Source organism: Pavona decussata, unplaced genomic scaffold (genome assembly GCF_977016875.1).
Source record: "Pavona decussata unplaced genomic scaffold, jaPavDecu1.1 SCAFFOLD_391, whole genome shotgun sequence".
Lineage (NCBI taxonomy): Eukaryota > Metazoa > Cnidaria > Anthozoa > Scleractinia > Agariciidae > Pavona > Pavona decussata.
This window is the reverse complement of record NW_028145763.1, coordinates 1,945,430-1,967,916: the sequence shown is the minus strand read 5'-3', so window position 1 is coordinate 1,967,916 and position 22,487 is coordinate 1,945,430. Positions and strand designations below refer to the sequence as shown.

The 22,487-nt window shown below is 38.3% G+C and overlaps 1 protein-coding gene across 2 annotated transcripts; it reads right to left on the bottom strand.

Annotated features, from left to right (window-relative positions):
• Nucleotides 1-2,393: 2,393 nt before the first annotated feature.
• LOC146451334 (uncharacterized) lies at nt 2,394-14,693 on the bottom strand. Of its 2 annotated transcripts, none has more exons than XM_085099412.1 (14): nt 14,344-14,693; nt 14,101-14,246; nt 11,469-11,571; nt 10,839-10,991; nt 9,930-10,158; nt 8,892-9,184; nt 8,319-8,408; nt 7,658-7,780; nt 7,420-7,512; nt 6,642-6,841; nt 6,399-6,508; nt 5,798-5,960; nt 5,022-5,158; nt 2,394-4,584 (listed from the first exon to the last, which is right to left on the bottom strand). In XM_085099412.1, exons 1-14 carry the CDS (start codon nt 14,489-14,491, stop codon nt 4,440-4,442), a joined length of 2,133 nt encoding a protein of 710 aa, XP_084955538.1. In that variant the 5' UTR covers nt 14,492-14,693; the 3' UTR covers nt 2,394-4,439. The 2 variants fall into 2 exon arrangements, with proteins under 2 accessions (XP_084955538.1, XP_084955539.1); XM_085099413.1 differs by having other exon boundaries at nt 9,930-10,152; nt 14,344-14,692.
• Nucleotides 14,694-22,487: the final 7,794 nt, after the last annotated feature.

Here is a 22,487-nt window from a genome sequence, read left to right as displayed (position 1 = left end):
TCGATTAGCCTTTGCTATAATGCGGGTTGTGTATGTATTTATTTTTTGTAACTAAGGTTTTAGAAATTAATAAAATTGAAGTTGAATTAAAACAAATTTTAGGTTAAAAAAGGATGACTTCCGTATAGACACGACTATATTTATATTTCCTGCTCAGCTGGAACGGGCTGGAACATCTTTCCTAGAACCAACATCAGTGTAGTTTAACTTCCGGTTACCATTTCAATCTACTTCCGTTACCACTCATGGAAGCAGACACAAGACGAAAACCAGCTAGGAGTTTCATTCCTTGACTTCCGGTTACTATTTTCAATCAACTTCCGTTTATACCCTCATAGAAGCAGACACAAGACGAAAACCAACCAGTAGTTTCATCCCTTGAACGGGGGGCCCCTCACACCAATTATGAAACAAAAAGTGTAGTGAAAGATTGATCCGTTTTGAATAGTATAGGCTCGGTCGTCCATCCCCAGGAAATGGGGCCAAGTTTATACGAGGTCCGGAATTCCTCGGAAATTTCCGACCGCGCGTCGAAAGTTAAAATTTTAAAAATTTTAAGGGAGGGGTTCACGGTTCTGCACATGTCCATGAATCAAAATACTTTTTCGCCTCGCTATGACCCAAGCCTGATTAATTTAATTCGTTGTTTATGAACCATTCGGAAGGGAATAGGTAACTCGGGTGGCAATTTTTTCATATGATTGCGTTATTTCGCATGCAAATAACTGAAAACACATCAATCGTGAAATAAATCCTACGGGTCAACACTAAATTCAATATCGACAATATGAGTACAATCCACTAGCATTTTCTGTGAATTTTGGTCATCAGTCATTTTGCTTGGACTAATAATATTATAGAATGTGATTACTGAAGTAAATGTGAGCGGGATTTTTAAGGCCATAAAGTTGAAAAGACAGAGAAAAAAGCATTTAGATTCATGCACATGCGCTGAAATGTGAACCCCTCCCTTTACTTAACGGTTATCTAGAGAGGAAACTCGGTCCTAATCCTCGAGTTACCGTGCGAGAATCTCTAGCTTGCGATAACACTCGACGTTGGACAGCTTATGAGGTTTACACAACCTAGCTAGTATTCGTTATCGTTACGAGATGTAAGCTCCAGTCAGACAAGGAACAGCATTTTGGGTTTTGCACCGATCAACAGAATTCAGGGTTAAAAACTGTATAAATGGGTTAAAAAATTACAACCCGCTGCAGTCGGTTCTGGGGGTAAGGTTAATACTCCCCTACATTAGCTAGGTTTGTGCGGCCCAGAAGGGTGTGGTTTTTGATCCGTTTTGGTCCGACAAAGGGTAAAGATTCGGACAAAGTCTGAAACGGGTATGAATGTTAGACGCCAGGTCTGAAAAATTACGTTTTTTGGTTTCAAAAGGTCAGGGTTTGGTGAACCGAGCCGTACACGTACACCGGCACAAAAACTTCGGGCGTTGTAGTGGTAGTAGATAGAAGAACGAGGAAAACCATTCAGGTTTGAGGCGCACACTATTCTGATTTTTTCGTTCTTTTACGCCCAAGTTTGAAGTTAAGCTTTACTTCATGTAATTTTCAGTAAAAATTGTGGCGAAAATTTCACGAGTTTCCATAGAGATTGCGAAAGATAGCATTTAAGCAATCAAGCCCGGGCGGTCTCTGGACCTAGTTTACAGAAGAACAAACACTTCATATCAGTTGTTATCTTAGTCTTTATTGTCTGACAGGCCTATTTACAATGCTCAGCGAACAACGGTAAATGGAAAGAATCTAGAAATCCTAAGCAACAATTGTGCACTTCGGAAGGCAATGTACACTATTATCAGTGAAAAATAATACCAAAACTATTATTTACAAGACCAAGATTTCAAAGTTCTTAGGTCAGAAATTCAGTACAAGATTCCAAAACATGTTTTAACGTAATGGATAGATTTATTTAACAGCTACCATAACTGGCCACTTGCTAAAACAAATTAAGGGTACCTCCAATTGTATACAATACAAATCACCATGGAAATCACCAAGACAATAAACTGGTTAATGGAGACTTCACTTGATACAATGCAGTAAATACCTCCGGTATTTAGCATCTTCTAATGCACGCAAGTATCCGGTAAGGGAAGGTGGCAAAAATTCGTTGCAGGGCAGAAACCAAGTGTAATATCAAAGCTCGAGTGTAATATGAAAGCCATTGCAAGACAAAAATTTGATTTTTCTTTTCAGCTTTCATGTTAGACAGTTTCAAAAGGCGGTGAAGGGAACAACAGTCTAATCCGCTGACTGTTTAATTCACCAATTATTAATTAATTATCAGTGAAAAATAATACCAAAACTATTATTTACAAGACCAAGATTTCAAAGTTCTTAGGTCAGAAATTCAGTACAAGATTCCAAAACATGTTTTAACGTAATGGATAGATTTATTTAACAGCTACCATAACTGGCCACTTGCTAAAACAAATTAAGGGTACCTCCAATTGTATACAATACAAATCACCATGGAAATCACCAAGACAATAAACTGGTTAATGGAGACTTCACTTGATACAATGCAGTAAATACCTCCGGTATTTAGCATCTTCTAATGCACGCAAGTATCCGGTAAGGGAAGGTGGCAAAAATTCGTTGCAGGGCAGAAACCAAGTGTAATATCAAAGCTCGAGTGTAATATGAAAGCCATTGCAAGACAAAAATTTGATTTTTCTTTTCAGCTTTCATGTTAGACAGTTTCAAAAGGCGGTGAAGGGAACAACAGTCTAATCCGCTGACTGTTTAATTCACCAACTCAATAATATTATTATTTGCAACTGCAAGCCAAGAGAAGAATCCATTAACCAATCCGAGTGTTACCCTGTTATCAATATTTACATCATAATATTATTCTAATTTTTTCCGGTATTTTGACCTGCAAATTATAAATCGTTTACAAAACATCTTTTTAATTATTTACATGGTTTCTAGCAAGTGGATCAAATAGTTTTTTTTTTCTTCGAAAAAACAACTGAACGCATTGAAAGAACAGAAAAAAACTTTCAACGCCATGAATCAACGTGAACATTAATTAGCTCTCCACGAAGTGGAATAAGTTAATATGGGAAATGTCTGTAATAATGTTACTAACAGTATAATGTCACCTAAACTGGACGAGCAAGTTCTACAAATACAGCCTGTCAGTGTTGAATTACACAATACTAAATTTAAATCGCAACTTGTAACTGATCTTTAAGTATGACGTTTACCTGTGGAAAGATTACTTTAGCAAAAATATAAATGAACTGCCATCAGGTGGCTGCAAGCCGCTCACTCCACATGAACAATGGCCGGCCACACTTCACAAGGCAGACATATTACATGGAACCCAGCCTGGCTCTAAATAACAAAATAGTACCAAACACGGGGTACTTCAAATAATATTTTAAATTCTTAACTATTTACAGATTAACATTATCCTTAAGTAGCCTACTACCACTAACATTTTATCATAATCCAAATTACAGAAGGCTGAATAAAACCAATGTTCCTTATTAATAACTGCATCGCAAGAATGCTCCGTGGTTGTTTATAGAAAAATACCTCTTTTTACTAGAAATATAACTTGGTATTTTTTGTTCTTGTGCTTTGATCGACTGATGGTGAAATCACTGATCAGGTAGGGATATTAAAGGGAGAAAATCTAATGCTTCTCAATTTTGGAGCTCAATGGGGTTCTTATCAGAATTTGAACTGGAGAAGCAAAAAGTTCTAGAAAATCCATTAAATATTTGTACACTCCTTAGACAAATGGCTGTGGGAATTTCTTTCACATCATAAAAAGAGATAAATTCAAAGTCATCATGAACACAGTGTGTTTTGACTCGAGCTTACAAAAAACAGTCAACATATAAGAAAGTTATCATCAAATAATTTGAAAACAGCTACCAAACTACACAATGTTGCATATTAAGTACTCTACACATGACAAGTGAATATACCATACAAGTATGCTCTAAAACTCCTCTAAAAAAATGTTTAGAGCCACAGAATATCCCACCCTTGCAAGTAGTCAACCAAATGCCCAGAAAACGTACCTTATCTCTGAAAGGTTCGATAAATTTTAAATGGCTATAATTTGATTTTGTACAATATACAAAAATTATCACATTCTTATGTACAATAACAATATAAAATTAATTATCTAACCCTTTAAGCCCTAACAGTGATCAGCATCAAACTTCTCCTTTAAATACCAATGCTTATTCAATCCCTGAGGTCATGAGAATTAAGGATATGATCACCCAAGGTGAATTTTCTTGATATTTTACATGTAATACCTTCTCCCAGTACTTTTATAAGAAAAGTGTGGGGACAACATAGGAGAATTTGTTTTTTGATGTTAGGGGTTAAAGGGTTAACTAGAATAACATTTCTTTAAAGCAGCCTGAATTTTTGGAAGCAAGCCTCTAATCATCAACAGTTGGACTCCGGTAGATACTCAAACTTGACGCCATTCTGTGTCAGTCTCGTCACAAAGTGCTCCAACTGCTTCACTAACAAGTTGAATGTTGGTCTCTCTGTTGGATTAGATGCCCAGCAGTTTTTCATTAACAAATATCTGGAACAAAATGAAATGAAAAGTTAAAACCTGCAAGGGTGTACACCAGTCTTGTAATGAAAACACTGGAGAAATGGCTTTCTTGAAAAAAAGAATTCCATTGTTTCATATCAAGTTTACAAGCCTGAAACTTTATGTTACAAAATAATTAATTATTTTATGTGAATGTCTGCAACTTCATTTGCAAATTTGTGTACTTGCAAGCCAACTTGTCAAAATGGATGTTTATTGCAAATTTCACATCATATAAACTTTAAGGTCAGTGCAAGACACTTAAGGCTACCAGCAACATACAACTACCCTGACTACGTTTCATGAGAAAGGAAACAGCCATTTCACATTTTACCTTTACTAATGCATGGTGATTCACAGTTCATAAAAAATACCCCATACCCACTAACTTTGTCGTCTGTCTATCAAATAAAAATAAAACTTACAGATCATAAGGGCAACTGCTGGGTTGAGGCAATCTCTGCCCTGCTTGTAAATGTTGCTCCATCTTTAAGTTGTCAATAGCTTGGTATGGTGCTTTGGCCAGAGTTACAAGTTCCCATAACACAACACCGAATGACCACTGAAGAAAACAAGGAATGTCATCAATGACCGAGTCGACTAACAAACTAAGTTACCTACTATCAACCTACCTAGTTTACAACAACCTCAACAAAGTAAAGAAAAACATTGACAGTAATACAAGATACAAGATACACATCCACAGAGTTGTTTATTGTTCCACTGTAGCACTGACAGACTCAAACATGTTAACAAAACAGAGCTGTGTTTAAATGACCCTCACGCATATCAACCTTGTAAGCTCCCCAGCAAGAAAGTCATATTGAAGCTACAAACTAAAACGATTATGTCTTGAATTTACATCATTACTATACTTGCTGTTTCTGTTAAAGTGCACCACATGTTTTAAAACTTGCAGCTGTTTATGTCAGAAAGAGACTAGCTCCGTGCCAAACTACAATGGGCACCCTGAGCACTTGCTTATTTTAGGAACTTGGTGTAGGTCATAAATTGAATCTTTACAGTAATAATAGACACCATTACTAACAAAGTCACTTTTCATGGTCTAAAAGGCCTCCATCCTAATGAGATTCTTTAGGGCTCTCTAGCAAGCTCATTTTCAAAAGGAAGACTGCGATTTCGATTTCGACTCGTGACAGATTTCTTTCAATCAAACTTCAAAGAAATGAACAGAACATACCACATCGCTTTTCTCTGAGAACTGCCCTTCTTCTTTCAGGCTTTCTGGAGCTGCCCATTTCACAAGCAGCCTGGATCGTATTCCTTTGTCATTTAGGTTGGTGGAGTTTACATCTTTGGCTAGACTGAAATCTGTTATCTTGATACTTAGGTCATCGCCAACACTGGAACAAGCACCATTGGATTAGGAAACAACACAGTTAAAATGACAAGAAAGTAAACAGGAACTAAACTAGGAAGTAACCATGGTGATGAAATGCAACCTGCAGGGAATGGATGGGATGTAAACTCCCTGAGGGCATGGAAGCTCCAACTACACCCACATGTCATCCAATGACCGTCATATTAAAACTAACTCATAAAACAAGACATGACAAAATAAGCTTGAATAAAGCAGGAATACTCAGACACCCCAGTACACCAGAATGAAACTAACCATATTGGGCCTCTAATAAAATCTACCCTTTAGTGCAACCATCAAAGCAGAAAACATTTGGGCTTGTGAAGGTCCCAAAACTTTCCCCAAGCTCCCGCTGTGCATCTTGGCGTCTAACCTTATCAAAACTGAGACTAACAAAAGGGCACAAGGCATCAATACTTACATGCAATTTTTGGCTGCAAGATTTCTGTGGACGATCTGTTTTTGAGCAATGTAATCCATGCCACTGCAGATCTCAATTCCAAACTCAATCAGTTGCCGTGAAGTTATTGTCTGTTGGATAAAACAAAAATGTCATTTTAGCAGGTGTTCCAGCAGTCAGTGAAAACAGCAACCCCCCAATTAGAAGCAACAAAGAAGAAGCCAGTAATTTGAAGTTGGTTATTTATTCCAGAATTGTTCGTACCTGTAGTCTTGCAGAAGTTGCCCTTGAAATCTTTAAAAAGTGTGCTAGATCTCCATTTTTGGTTAAAGGAGTAACAATGTAAGGTGGCGCTACACGCTGGAGGACAACGCCTACAAGTTCAATGACATTTGGATGTTTCAGGCCTTTGATGATCATAGCTTCCTGGATGAAGGACGTGATGGTATCCATATCTGCTTCATCTATAAACAAAATTAATAACATTTTCTCAATATCCACTCCTCTCAACCTTTAACTCTTCATGGTTTCTTTACCTCAAGTGTGACCATTCATATGAAGAAGTCCGTTATTCTGCTTTTATGCTGCACATGGTACTGTTCATCACACCACACAAGATGGTCCTAACGTATTCCTTGAATTTCAAACTAACTTACATGTATTCCTTGTACGAAATCAAGAATTGTGACCATTCAAATGAGAGCTAATTTAACAGCACTTGTCTGTGTTACTGTTTATTATGCTGTATGCTATAATTTGGTGCTGACTTTCAAGGCTGCAGATGATATTCCTGGGTGTGACCATTTAAATGAAAGCAATATTCTATTGGCAAGCAATTTTGTTGGGGTGGAATTTGCTAAATTCTGCACAAGATGAATCAAGGTACTTTTGACTCTGAACATGAAATCCTCAACCATTCAAACCAGATCAAAGATGCTATTTTGTAATTATTGTAATTAAAAGAAAACCCAATCAGATTTTTTGGCAATATTGTTTAACAGAAAAGATGGCCTTTATTGATTTTTTTCATTTGCTAACATACCTTGAAGGGCCTTGATTGATACTTCAAGCTTTTTCCGCGGTTGTTCCTCGAACAGCCCGCGAACAGCACCCTTGTATAAACAGCCAAATGTTCCTGCAAATAATTTCAGCAACACATTACTTAATCCATAGGAAATAGTGATTTGTTTTTCAAACAGAAAGCAACAAAACATTATCCAGTGACTTCTAAAGTTGCTGGAACAACAGTAATCATAGTTTGGGCGTACAAGTCTTCCTACCTCTGCATAAGGGTTCTCCAACAGACAACTGATCCCTTGATAGCAGAATATCAGCCAGCTCTGATGCCCAGAATTCATTAAGAACAGTAAATAAGCCTTCTGTATTTTGAGCTTCATCTGGAGCTACAAAAGAGCAAGGTAAACAAAAATTAAATTCATTGCTTTCTCTTTCTAGGAAAATGCTGCCATGTGGTGGTTCTAGAACAGGAAAAAACAACTACATTGTTTCTAATAACAAAAATAATAATATGATGTTGATGATAATAATAATATCTTCCTATCCCACTATTATTCTACAGCATATTCTCTGAAAATTACCGTGTGTGCATAGAAATTTTGCCAGTGGTTAACAAGATCATGCAAGATTGTATTAACAGGTGGTACATCAACTCTCTAATTATGGTCATCCTGAAATCCCACTGGACAGCATGTAATCCTAAATTACATATACTAAGCACTGATGTCAACATGCACATTCTCCTTGGCAATAGTAATGAGAATTTGTTTACACATCCAAGACATTTCACATATGGTTATCATTTCGGCTATTCTCGTGATTTGTATGTTTGATCCAGTAGCAACAAAGTGGGGAGAATTTCCATGCCGGTCACCATTGGAATTAAATAGGGTCAACAAAGTGATTGTAACATGGGTTACTCACTATTTCTCCTTTCTAGTAAAGATTCTGTTTCGTGTGACGATAATGATGACGATGACGAAGGTCTTTCTTGGATCCAGCTGAACTTTACATCTTTGGTACCAAAAAAAACAATGTTATTATAAAATGTACACAAGCTTCAAGTACAAACATCGGCACAGAGACTGCTTACAAAGCTATTACACAGTACTTTTGTTAAGGATGTGTCTAAGATTCCAAACAGGTGAAATTTCCTTAATTATAGGCAGAAAATTTGGGTCACATTGAAGACAGTTTACCAGACAATGTTTTCAGCCAGGAAAGTCAATAAGGGTTAAGTCTTGAGGCAGCCATTTTTCTGTCTTATGCCTATTTCACTGCATATACATCCCAGTTTCTACGTTGCTGTTTATCATCTATGCAAGATGGTTCTACTTTTTGAGTGAGAGGATAAAGCTGCAGGCTACTTTGCAGCACTTTGAGGATTAATGTTTATTTTATGAGTTAAGATTGTAGAATATTTGTCATCCACTAACTAACAAAAACAGAAGAGCAAATTAGCAACACAAGATTCACACCTTCTATCTAAAAACTCACCTCCTTTGAAGTGTCTTTCGTGTCTTCTGTGTTTATGCCTTGAGCTGTGTCTAGCATCCCTGCTACTGTATTTACCCTCTGGTTGTTCTGGAATACGGATATTACTGTTTTCTTCTGGAATTATTAACTCGGACATTGATGACTCACTGCCGCTTGTGTTGGCGCGGCCTCGTCCTTCTGCGGGCACAATCTTTGTTTTTGGCGGGCTGTAGAAGAGTCCTGTTTTGGAAACGTCTATAGGTTCATCCACTTCATCTTCTTCGCCTTTGGAACTCTTGTAAATTTTGGACGAGCTGAAAAAAGGAACATTACCAGAATGAAACGTTTATCAAAGCCACCGCTATCCAAGAGCATGTAGCAAGGTTCATGAGAAGTCTGATCTTCTGGGAAACCACAGTTACTTTGTTTAAGGTTTTAGCCATCAGGGTATTGGTGCTCACTCTTACAAGAAAATTCATAACCCCATGACCTTTAAAAATATTCTGAGAAAACAGGCGCGCTTGCCATTAAGCCAAAATTTTTGGTTCAACTGGTTAAAATGGAAATGAAAAATGTGGATCGGATGGAAATTTTCCGGAACAAGCAGGTAACCTTTGGAGGTACTCCATGTTTACCATTCCATTTCCATGTTGATTTCTCCTTGTGCCATCACTTAAGTTTTTGATTAACCAACGAGATTGCTTGCTTGGAACTAAAAACATGGCTCTTCGCCCTTTCCATTTGAAATGGGAAGTTTCCGGAATTTCCAACCAAAAATTTTGGGTGGAAACCATCCCAGGCTACCTCCTTCTCAAGGTCTACCTTTGACTCAGTGATACATTTCTCCTGACAGTGTGAGTCAAGAATCTACAGTGTTCTTAGAATGTTTTGTAGCAGTAGGCAGAAAGGCCTGTTCCCATTGACTTCTTGGGAGTGCCAGTATGAAGTCAGTATGACTTTGGCAGATACTGTTGAATAATCAACAGTAGGTAGCAAAATATTACTGCCAGTTGCAGGTACAAGATAGCTCTTCTCTACCGTTAAATAACAAGTTCCTACCTGCTGCTGTACATTTCCAGGTCGTCTTCAAATTCCATCTTCAGCTTCCTCTGTCTCAAAACATAGCGGCACAACAGAGCCAGTCCTATTATGAGTACGACGAGAAGTGTCAGGCCTGCGGAGAGACCCACGATCAACGCACGTGACCAGGGAGAAGTGGTCTGTTGCTTAGTGATGGGTTCATTTTTATCTTTGCTGTTGTCATCACCACCATCATCACCGCCTGCAGCTAAGAAAATGTGAACATAACATTTTAAACTTCATGGAATGAAGTTCATAACAAAATACTGAGGGGTACCGCTGTAATGGAGCAGAGTGCCCACATGGATGCATTTTCAAAAGTTTGCATTTCAGCTGGTTGTCCACACAGTGAAGTTTTTGCAAGTCTACATTTTTGAAAGCTTCCATTATAAAGACAGCTTTCCTTGGTTTGCATTTTTTATGCAAATTCATAGAGATGAATCTTCAAAATATGAAAGGAAAATTTACACTGCTGAATGAAATACACCCACGTTTGAGAAGGCAGAACCAGAGCTCCTACAGACAATGGGTTAAGTTCTGGCTGTGTTAGTTTCAAGGATTAAATTATTAAATAACTGTTCCATGTTTCAGTATCCATCCTTTAAAATCATGATTCCATTTGCTTGGAATTGTTACAAATAAAGCAAACAATTGAAATCATCATTTACCATTGGATCTTTTGAAAATTCAAAATTTCACGGACAAGCGAAATTTGTCCGCTCCACTTACCTGCCTGCTCTAGAGAAGTGGCCAGGAGTACTAATAATGTTTTGTAGACAAGAAAACTTCTGTTCCCTTCTTGTCCTCTAACAATAATGTATGAAGTACGAAGGTATTTTTTCCCAGTTATCAGCTGTAAACAACCAAAAATATAGCCAACAAGTATACCTGTTTTTAAACACTCTCTTCTGACCACCACCATAAATGTTTTCATATCGTCAGTGTCCACCAAGCCAGATGCAACTCCAGTGTAGTTAAGCTTAAATGTCATGTCCACTCCTCCTGCCTTTTTGCCAGAACAGCGGAAAGACACTTCAAAAACTGCCAAACCAAATAAAAACAACAAAATCATTGCAGAAGCTAGGAGCAAGATACTTATTTTATTATAAGCTCCCTCCCAAAAAGCCCTGTTCATTCTCTTTACCCCCAAGACATTAATAAATTGAAATAACCTGGCTTCTTTGTTTGCAGAACAATGCAACACAAATTCAGTTTTCTTTGGAAAGTTTGCCATTAATGAGTCAGGCATCAGTAACTGAAATTAGTGGAGCCTTCTACTTTCAAATCTGTGGAAGAAATTTATGAAATGTGCCCATTCCAATCAAAGTTATCAAGTGGTTCTTTGCTAAGGAGCTGTTCATTGTGTTGTACAAGGAAGCTTTAAACTTGCCAGTTGGTAGATAAAATCACAAAGTGCGAACATTAAAGTCAAAGCTTCTTTGCAGTATCTTCACAAGGTACTAATTATTTTAAAAATATTTTGATAAACGAGTCTGATAGACTAAACAACACTGCTACCTTCATTAGACTGTTTCACAATCCCTTGAAGAGGAATCGATGGTACTGGATCAGACATTATGCTAGTGTCGCTGGATTGGAAGCTCAAGCTGTAATGGGAAACCTACAAACAAAACAGATTCCTGATTCTGAACACCGTACTAACAGTTGCTGAATGTGTTACAAATGGAATAAGTATTTAAAATATGCAAATTCCATTTAAAAAATAAGATACATGTACCAGAATTAGATCCCGGGCTGCATTTTAGATTATTTTTAACACCTGTTTGCAAACTTTAATTTTGTTGACAAAACAAAAAACATGTGGTTTACTGTAATTCACAAATAATGTAAACATCACTGCCAACTTCTCTGTTGTTACCCAAACAACTTTGAAAATGTACTTCAAAGAGGCTCAACATTATTGCTTTTTAAAACAACTGCTATAGTTGACAGACTACTTGTTTACTCAGAGGGCTTTAAGGCTCCAGGGCTCTAGAGTTACAATACAGAGCTCCAAAACAGAAACATTGGGCCTCTAGGCCTCCATGTAAATTACTCCAGGACTTCATTTGGCCAGAATAAGCATTTTCTCTATGCTACAGAAGAGAAAGGCCTCGAGCTGCAAGCTTCACAATGAAAATTTAAGGGCTTCACAGATACAGAGACACCCTCTTTGGGATCCTTTTTCCTGCAACTTTTGTTCACAAGGCCTGGGAGAGGAAATCTCACACTCAGCTATCAGTTTCGGTTGCATCAAAAACTGTTAGTTTCAGTTCATTTACTGTTGCTTATGTTATGGACACTTTTGTGTAATATCCAAATTGATTTACCCAACATCAGAATCAAATTTCTTCATTTCCACAGATTTCCTTATCTGCATTGTGGAAATTTGGTCTATCACCAGGGATCACCACAGTCACATCCGTTAAAGGAAATCCAAGATAGGATTAGTGCGGATTATGTTCTAAGTTACAAAAACAGAGGAAAAACATTCTGGAAACTATCTCATGACCTTCCCACTAAGCTGAAGGTTAAACTTATGTAATCTTATCAAATGTTTTTGGCGCAATGGGGCATCATTGCAACATAATTTCTGTTTGTTAGCAATTGCAAAACAGCCCCTGAATTTTAAGTTTCTTTAAGATTGAAATAAAGCCTTTTAATAAAGGCCTACCAACAGTAGTGGAAGCCGTACTTGCCTTTGATCATCATGCAAGTTTAAAACCATTCCACATTTTTATTTTGAAAATCAAATATGCAACTCACAACAAGAAGTATTCCCAAGAACAATATGAGGAAACAAGACATGACCAAGATCGATGCCAAGATGCTAAGTGTTGTGCCTTATCGTCTACCCAACAATTGCGTATTGCTTTTTTTCTGTTCATCCCAAATCCCTTCCGATGCCAACATTGTACTTTGCACTGTGTTGCAACAGGTCTAATCGTCTCTCTGGTGAAACCGTCGATAGTTTTGATCTCGAATCACACATCTTCCGAAATATAACGAAAACATGATTTTACGTGTCGTTTAGAAGCCACAACTTGAACAACAGGAAACGACTCAAATTAACGGAAGAACGAAACGATTTGAATTATTTTAAGCCTTACTTTTTGAAGAGTCACAGCGTGATGGAAATAGCTATGACAAAATCGCGCGTTCATATTAAAGGCAAAAAGGGCAAAGATAAACTTATACTATAATTCCAACCTTTCACGATTCAAGACACAAGGTAGCATTAAAAAAAAGCATTACAAGCGATCGCATTCCACAAGCTTATTACTATGCAATATTGGCATCGACGACGGCCATACAATTTCCATTCCGTAATCATCTTTGCTGGATAACGGCTTTGTCGCCAAAACCTCTAGACAAAAACCTTCCATTGTCGATGTTTTAGTTTTCGAAACGTCCCACAAACGCACTTCTTGTTAACAAGGTGCATTACATTTTCATTCATTACAAAACATTAGCGCGACCAGGTTAGGTGAATAAACAATAAATAGTTTATTATTCACGCACATCTCTCACACAGAAATCTTAGGATCGCACAAAAATAAAAAGAAGTTAAGACTCTTTGAGATGGATGGTTACGAAAGTTAGAAGAAGAAGAGGAAATTTTTAAAATTAATGAAGTCAATCAGAGATTTTCAGCCCTTTTGATCCATTGCTAAGCAAACAAAAGCAGAGGAAAGAATGCATTCCGGCGATGCAAAACAGACTTCCTATCGCTTTGCGTTTACGATATTGGAGTCGTTTAATAGAAGCAGTTCTTTCGTTTTTAACCACACTACGAATACGGTCTCTTGTTCTGGACGTACTAAAAGTGTACTTTGGTAACACAGGAGTTCATACAAGGTCATTAGAACGAAACAAAACCACAGCGCTTGCACAAGACAACATTGCGCAAACGAAGAATGGTCTTCTACTACAAGCATAGACATTATTTAAATGAGCATAAACACACGAAAACTGTGTCTTCCTCTGAAAATGAACAAATTTACTAAGCTATGTGAAAAATATGACCACAGAGCACCACAAAAGATTCTGATCATTCCCTTCAGAACGCGAAGAGGACTTTGCTCGCCCCCACAAAGAATCAAAACACCTCGCGCTGAATTGATATTCCTCGAAGTCACGACGAACTCACCTGAGGAGAAGAATACCAGCTAATCCTTAGTTCGGAGACTGATGGTTTTATTGGAGCCATAAAGTGATAAAATGCCATCGGATTTTGTAACATAGTTGCCGGTACTCCTGCTTGAATGAGATACAGCTTTCCTTGGAAGTCCATCTCTGAAATAGAACAACAAATCTTGATTGAATTCTCTCTCCACATGGTCTGCGATATATTTACAAACTTTTTCGCCTCTCTTGAAAGCAAGCTACTCACTCAGATAATTCTTTGCATCCTCTTTCGATAGAAATAAGTTCAACTGAGCAGTTGCTTGGTTTAAAACTGCGCAAAACACCAAAAGAACAACCAAATTCGACCACGTTGTAGAGCGAACACTCTTGAGGGCAAGTTCCCCCGTACACATGTTTACAACTCTGCTAATCGTACGACTGCCGTATCCAGTGCAAGTTTTAAGCCGTTAAGTAACCTCTCCACTATATGTGCTATGATTTAGCATGCTTCAAGACTAACTCTAACATGTCTGCAGAAGAATTCGGGCCTTGAAATTGCGTACTAAATTTCAAAACATTAGCTCGATGACGCACTCCTGAAATCGCCTTGTGATAGTAGCTGCTCTCCTTGGTGGGGCTTAGCAGTGACGTCACGTTCCCCTAGTCCAATTACGTGTGGGTATTGATTAGTTATCGATTACAGTACGTGCTTGGAAAACAAAAGAACCTGTCATCGTTTCGCGCGTTATGTGTAAATGATTGTATGAAACAACTGAGTCAACAATAACAACAGGAAAAACTAGTTATTACTAGCCTGGGGGGTCTGTCGCTTATAAATACATGTGTTCTTTCAGCGTAGCCGGGAAAAAAAGATCCAACTTTCTAAAAGAAGACAAGTTTGCGGCATTTTCAAAATTTATTCATATTGAACTGAAAGAAAAAAAAAAAAAAGAAAAGAAAAATGAAGTTGAAACTCGAAGTAGATCTAATAGAATCCGGCGAAATTAGCATTTTCGAAGTATAAAAATATAAACCACTTGGAGTTCCGGAAAATCCGACATTTGACCCCCTGAAATCTGATTTTGCACTTAGCTCATCAAAAAATATTTTGAGTTAACAAAGCTTTAATAATGCCATTATTTATCTCCGTGTTTCCCAAAGAAAATATTATTTTGGCGGGTAAAGTCATACATCTTGCCGTGTTGTTCATATTTTCAGAGTTCCTGTTTTGCATGTTACATGTCAAGATTCTGGTTTTAAAAGTTGTTTCGCTGTACTGCCCGACGGGCAATACCGAAGGGTCATTGATAAGTCATGCAATCACGTTTTTACAATATGTAATAGTAACTATGTCCACATTTATTTCAGGCGATAACATGGTTTTTCGCTAAAAATAGTAGCCGGTTAAAAGTTATAAGTAGACATTCAGGTCGCGTAATCGTGCCCCCAAAGCTTCTGTCAAACTTTGAAGTAAAAAAAAAAAAAAAAAAAGTATTCGAAAGGCGAACGCTTCGTTGCATGTCAGTTATTAAATACGGACCTCAAGTGTCGGTTTTATGTTTCATGTATCATTCATACGACTTTATTTGTTCTTGTTGTCATGCATTCGAACCGCTATTAGTAGAACTCACGTCGCAGGAAGTCAGTCATTTTCGCGACGTCATAGCGTTGTAACGATCGACTAGCCGAGACTTTGACACGTGGAGTTTTTTCTTTTTTTAACTTTTTCCTTTAAGATTTTATGAGTAAACTAAAAGTATACAAATACCCAAACGAAAGAAAGAATGCAATGTTAAAACCAATTTCGCACAGTCTCTACTACTGTGAGTAAGAAAGAGGCCGTGGTTTCTTTGAAAGGAGGATGAGGTGGAAAGTCAGTTGCGGGGGCAGAGGGAAAAGGCGGCGGCCCAATTGTTTTGTTTTCTTTTTTTTTCCTCAATTGATCTGATAACCGCGGTGTCCCTTAAAATCTATTTTGAAAATAGCGGCGCCAATTGGACGACAATCAAGGAAATTCAAATAATCAATAGAAAAAATAACTCAGTTTAAGCCGGATCGAAAATCAAAGTACCCCGGGTCGGCAAGAATTTTTCTGGAATAGTCAAGAATTACTCCGGTGAAAATTCGGCCAGATGCAATGCGAGAAAATTTTTAAGAAAAACTGGAGAAAGCTGAAACTTTAAATGAAATTCCCTCTTAGGATAAGATTCTACTTCCGGCAGTGTCAAATATTCACGCTTTTCTTTCACGGATGGAAACTACCAAGTAGAATTTGATCTTTCATCCGCAGTTCAAAATATATGTTTCATATATTTACGTTAATTTTTTTTAGTGTGTTGGTGTTATGCTGAACAAGGTGGCTCTAACTTTTGAGTTAATGGGCAATTAAATCTTAAGTGCGGTGACCGTTCAAATGAACTGACAGCGAGCATGCAGTGGTTTGCTGTGATACCTTTCCTTGTGTTGTCAGACCCTTGTCATAAGTTTGAATGGATAAAATCTTGTGTTGTGTGCTATTTAAATAAATGAATGTGGTATTTTCAGTAAAAGCTGTTAATACAACTTTCTAGAGTGAGGCATTTTTCCCTAGTTTGTTCAGTTTTAAATATCAGGAGTTAGATACTTGCAATTTTAACAGTTTATACGTGATTTACAAGTTGAGTTCGTGAGTTTGGAAGAGCTGGTGTTAGATGTTCTTGTCTCGCTAGGGCTAATATATTTTGCCGGACTTGACCCAGTCACGTGTCAAACACGAGGTATGATGGGCCCGGGTATTGTCGATGCATGAGCTCGGCCCGGGCCGATTCCTGGGTATTCCTTGACTTCATTTGTTCGTGATACCATGCCTTCGTGCCCTCGAACTGTTATCAGTAGAACTCACGTCGCAGGAAGTCAGTCATTTAGCGTTGTAGCGTTGTAACGACCGCTTGACACGTAAAGTCTTTTCTCTTTTTTTAACTTTCTCCTTGAGGGTTTACTGAGTAAATTTAAAGTATACAAACACCCGAGAGAAAGAAAGACTAATTTTAATCTGTGCAGTCTCTACTACTGAGTAAGAAACAGAAGAAAGGGGCCGTGCTTTCTTTGAAAGGAGGATGAAGTGTAAAGTCAGTTGCGAGGGCAGAGGGAAAAGGGCGGAGGCTCAATTGTTTTTTTCCGTCAACTGATCTGATTTTGAAAATAGCCGCCAACTGGACGCAACAATCAAGGAAATTCAAATAATCAATAGAAAAATAACTCGGTTTAAGCCGGATAGAAAAGTACCCCGTGTCAGCAAGAATTTTGATCAAATAGACAAGAATTACTCCGGTGAAAGTATTCAGTCAGATATTGAATGCAAGAAGTTAACATTTTTAAATTCTCTCTTGCGGATGAGATTCTACTTCATTCAGTGTCAAATACTCACGCTCCGGCTTTCATGGATGAAAGCCAGCGAGCAGAATTTGCTTTTTGATGATGTGTTGGTATTAGTGATGCATGCTGACTGGTAGCTTTAACTTTTGAGTTTGTGGACGAAATCTTAAAATGTGACCATTCACATGAAAGCTAACAGTTGTTTTGCTGTAACGTCTTTCCGTTAGTTTCTCACAAGTTTTAAGCCGGTAGCTAGATAAAATCTTGTGGTGTGTGCTATTGTTAAAACAAATTTCTATTTAATGTGGCATTTCAAGTGAAAGCGCCTTTCTAAACCCCTTCTTTCAAGCTTGTTCATGATCAGTTTTATATCAGGAGTCATATAACTGCAATTTAAAAAGTTTATACGTGATTTAAAGTTGCGTTTGTGAGTTTGGAAGAATTGGTTTTAGAAGTTCTTGTCTCGCTAGGACCCACTAGGGCAAATATATTTTGCCGGACTTGACCCAGTCACGTGTCAAACACGAGGTATTGTGGGTCCGGGTATTATCGACGCATGAGATCGGCCCAGGGTACAGGTAAACTCCTTTATATAAACTATATAGCTATGTGGGGACCCAAAGGGTGCGGTTTTTGAAAATACAGTAACTCAGTTCTAACATAAAAGGCTGGCTGTACAGCTGCGATTGCACACAATTTTTCTTCAATCTTCAATGCCTGCGAGCGACGAAGTATTGGAGAAAACTTCATACAAAAGCGCTAATTTTACTAGTAAAGAAAGCTTCTGATAATCGTTAGTTATTTGTAGCCGATCCGGCACCTTTGCTTTGTACGGTTGGCTCCTTCGGAATTCTACTAATTATTTTTGACCCGTTTGTAGATGGTTTTGCCATCTGTGGATCATCATTTCTTTTAAAGGAATTACCAGAGCTTATAAACCACCTATTTATATCTTTTTGTCTTGGAACGTAAGGAAAACATCAGTAATAATGATGAAAACAATTCCATGGCATGAAATATGATCAAAAGTGCATTACAAAAGTGCTATCCGGAATGAGAGAAAAAAGGTAAGATCGGATAAAAATACAATTAACTTGAGAGAACCTAAAGAAGAACGAAAGAGAAAAACAAAAGCTTAAAATTAACTTCTGACATGATAAAGCATGATTTGCCAGAAAGTGGCCAGATCTGAAAAGAAGCTGATACATTTTGGAGATATGTATGAATAGTCATGATTTAAATTTACTCCGGGTATATAACAAATTAAACCCCGAAGTTTATGCCTTTGACCCTTTAACGGTCCGAAAATGACCAACTATTTGTGGAAAACTTCTGGTGGAAAAGGAAGAACTTGAGTTGTCCCTCGATAAATGAAAAACGTTTTATTGTGACAACTACAACGGTCACGCCTCAATGCTGTCTCAAAATAAAATTCTTGTTTGAGGGGTGCGTGAAGTCACTCATTGCGAAATACCAGCTAACATTTACGCCCTTCTCGTTTTTAGCTGCAGTCGACAATGGTAAGTGTTTCTGTAATCCACGCGAAAAGCGCGTGACTCTGCTTAAACCACCTGCCAGCACGTGGCAAAATTTAGACCGTAGCCCGGGGGGGGGGGGGGGTACTCCCCTATATGGGCTATACGGGGACGTGCCGCTGGATAGGGTATGGTTTTTGGCCTCTCTGCCCTGAACAGGGTATATAATTTCAAACGAGTCTGCCCTGGACCCGTCCTAGACAGGGTATGGTTGCAAGACCGTCGTCGAGTATTTGGCAATCCGAAATCAGAGACGTTAGTCTGTATTTATTTTAGTGAACAATGCTTCACGTCGATTATTGAGTTTCCACTTATGGTTCACCGCTGTTAATGCGAAATTTTAGGATTTTTCGCCATCACTTCTAGGTAGTGTATTATTTTATCTGTTGTGATTGGTATTCGCGTTTCAATGCGTGGAACATCACGTCCGGTGAGTGACAGCGGGCCTTTAAATGTTATTACTAATGCCAATAAACACTTGTGTAACACAAGAGCTAGATGTTGTCCTGTGTCCTAAATAGGGTCTTAAAATAAAGGACATTGTCCTACACAGGGTAGGTATTAAAGGTTATTTTCGTCCTAAACAGGTTCAGGGTTTCAAACCCCCAGCGGCACCCCTATACCCAAACACGGGTCAAGTGCCCCCCCCCCCCCCCCGGGGACCGTAGCAACAATTAGAACTCAAGCCATTTACAGCATGCCCTCTAAGCTTTTATTGAAGACAAAAAATTGCCGTTAGCTATCGAGTTAATAGTCTCCTTGAAATTATTTGGAAAACTCTTACTACTGTACTACTGCGTTTTGATCGAGAGATCCGAAGAGTTTTCACAAAGGGTGTGCAACTGGGACGTTTAGCACGGTCCTGTGACACCAGCTAAATCAAGCGACACTGCGAGTAAAGTGTGATGTTTTGTGTAGATTTTGTACTTAGTCGCCAAAATTTTTACACTTTTGTTCGCTAGACCGCGAAGCAATCCATATCGTCAAAAATCAGAATCCATCGCTGTTAAGTAAGAATGTTTCAGACTCTTGTCCGTGACTAGTCCTGCCCCAGAACTCCTTCAGTCTTACTCCGCTCTGCATATGGGCACAGGGCTAGCCCATAACTGGCACAAACCCAAATTGGCTGCCTGGCCATTGCGGAGTGTTACATGTATGTGAACAAAGGTTGCTATTCAGTCATGGTTCAGCTTGTTGTTTAGGCTGCTTCACGATAGCCGAGGTGTAAAACGTTGTTTTCATTGAAAATGGCCACGTGCACTAACTCATTAGTAATTTTGTCAAACAAGATGCGCATTAATATTAATATTTTTCACAAGATACTCAGTCTGGGGATCGATCGTGCAACAAACTGCTTCGGGCGTGGGTCACATTCATGTGTTGTGTGGTGAATTCTGAAACAACCTGCAGTTTGTAAAATCGTCCAAGAAAGCTTCAAATCAACAACAACACTTTATTCTAGTAGGTAAAATTATTACAACAGGATTGATCAACAAACACTAAACGCAACGTAAGAATTAAAGTTTGACATAGTGTTTAAATTCTTGAAAACTTTTGAATGCAGAGGTCCACACAACGCAGGAATTAAACTTGCTGGTAATTTTGCCGGATCTCTCTTGTGAAAGACCTCGTGTCAGGCGTCACTTGAACGTGAAAATACAAAACTGAATGCAAGGCTGGCACTACGGCAAAGGGCAGATTTATTAGTGGCCAATATTTCGACTAATAGAATTAGTCTTCCTCAGGGCCAGAGCTATACTGAAGGAAAATATAATAACGGCTCCTTAAATTAAAGTTTTAAAAAGATATGGAAAAACATGATTGGCTAATACATGATATGATGACAGTGAAGAGAAGAAAAGCTAGACAACTTCATCACATACTTCACATACCTCACATACCTCAACAACATCCACCCTACTATTAGGTTCACTAGTGAACGATCTACAACTTCTATTCCTTTCCTGGACCGGTTAATATTCAACTCGGAAATGGAAAAATCGAAACCGATCTCTGTTGCAAGCCTACAGACAAACACCAGTATTTACTCCACTCCTCAAGTCATCCTTATCATACAAAAAAAGCAATCCCTTACAGCCTAGCTCTCCGTTTTCGTCGGATTTGCTCCAAAGACGAATTCTTCGAACATCGATCAGCAGAATTGCTCTCATATTTAACAAAACGAGGCTATAAAGACCGTTTTGTGAAAGAACAAATCTTAAGAGCCAAACAGATACCCAGAAGTGAGACATTACAGGAACATAATCATGATAAAGATAAATCCAACACCCCAGTCCCCTTCACCGACACGATCACTTATAACCCAGCACTACCTAATATCCAAGAAATACTTCACAGGAAACAACCTATTCTCAACTCCACAGATCGCCTTCAAAAAATATTCAATGATAAACCATTCATCGCTTACCGTCGTTCACCAAACCTTCGCGACCTTTTGGTTCGAGCAAAAATAAAGAACACTAACACGACACTCAAGCTCACCTCTGGCACTTTCCGCTGCAACTCCACTCATGGATGTCTCACCTGCCCTTACATTGACGATGCAAGAACTTCGTACACTTTTAGCAACACCGGCGAAACAAGACAAATAAAACAACATATAACCTGTAATTCTACTAACCTTACATATATGATTGAATGTAAAAAATGTAAAAAACAGTATATAGGGGAAACCAAACGCACGATCCGTGAAAGGTTCACAGAACACAGACAAGCGAAAAACAACCCACATCACGCCAACTCCACAGCAGCAGTCCCTACACACTTCAACTTACCAGGTCACTCTTCTGCGGACATGCGACTTATCCCTCTTGAACTACAACCCACCATCAATGCCTCCCGCCGTAAGGCACGCGAGGCTTTTCTAATTCATAGAGGGAAAACGCTATCTCCAGAAGGCATTAACAGGAAAAACGAACGCTGAACCTTGATTATACACCTCTATTTTTGTTATCTCATATTTACAAGTACACTGTCATCATATCATGTATTTAGCCAATCATGTTTTTCCATATATTTTTAAAACTTTAATTTAAGGAGCCGTTATTATATTTTCCTTCAGTATAGCTCTGGCCCTGAGGAAGACTAATTCTATTAGTCGAAATGTTGGCCACTAATAAATCTCCCCTTTGCCGTAGTGCCAGCCTTGCATTCAGTTTTGTATTTTTTTTAAATTCTTGATCATATATGATCAGTGTCGAAGCCGAAATATCACGTGTAAGAAGACTTTTTACACTATTAAACAGACACAAAACGAAACGAAATAAAACAAAACCAACTGAAACGAAAGAAAAACAATTGCAAATAAAAGCAAAATCGGTGTCCGAGCGGCCTTCTTCTGAGCAGCTTGTCACCACTCAAACATGCGTGGTAGACCTGTGGTTTCACCTGCCAACGGAAGATTTACGATTCCCATATTGTTTTACCTGCTTCACAAAGCTGTTCGAAAAGATCAACAGGTAAATAGAGCTCGAGGGAAACAAAGTAAAGACCAATTCAA

What these genes read in the sequence shown, in the direction of transcription:
- LOC146451334 (XM_085099412.1), bottom strand. Translation starts at nt 14,491, where the DNA reads ATGTGTACGGGGGAACTTGCCCTCAAGAGTGTTCGCTCTACAACGTGG. An exon ending in TCTCAGAGAAAAGCGATGTG is followed by an intron (nt 5,159 to 5,797) that starts GTATGTTCTGTT and finishes TGTTTTCTTCAG; the next exon opens with TGGTCATTCGGTGTTGTGTT. An exon ending in AGCAGTTGCCCTTATGATCT is followed by an intron (nt 4,585 to 5,021) that starts GTAAGTTTTATT and finishes ATTTTGTTCCAG; the next exon opens with ATATTTGTTAATGAAAAACT.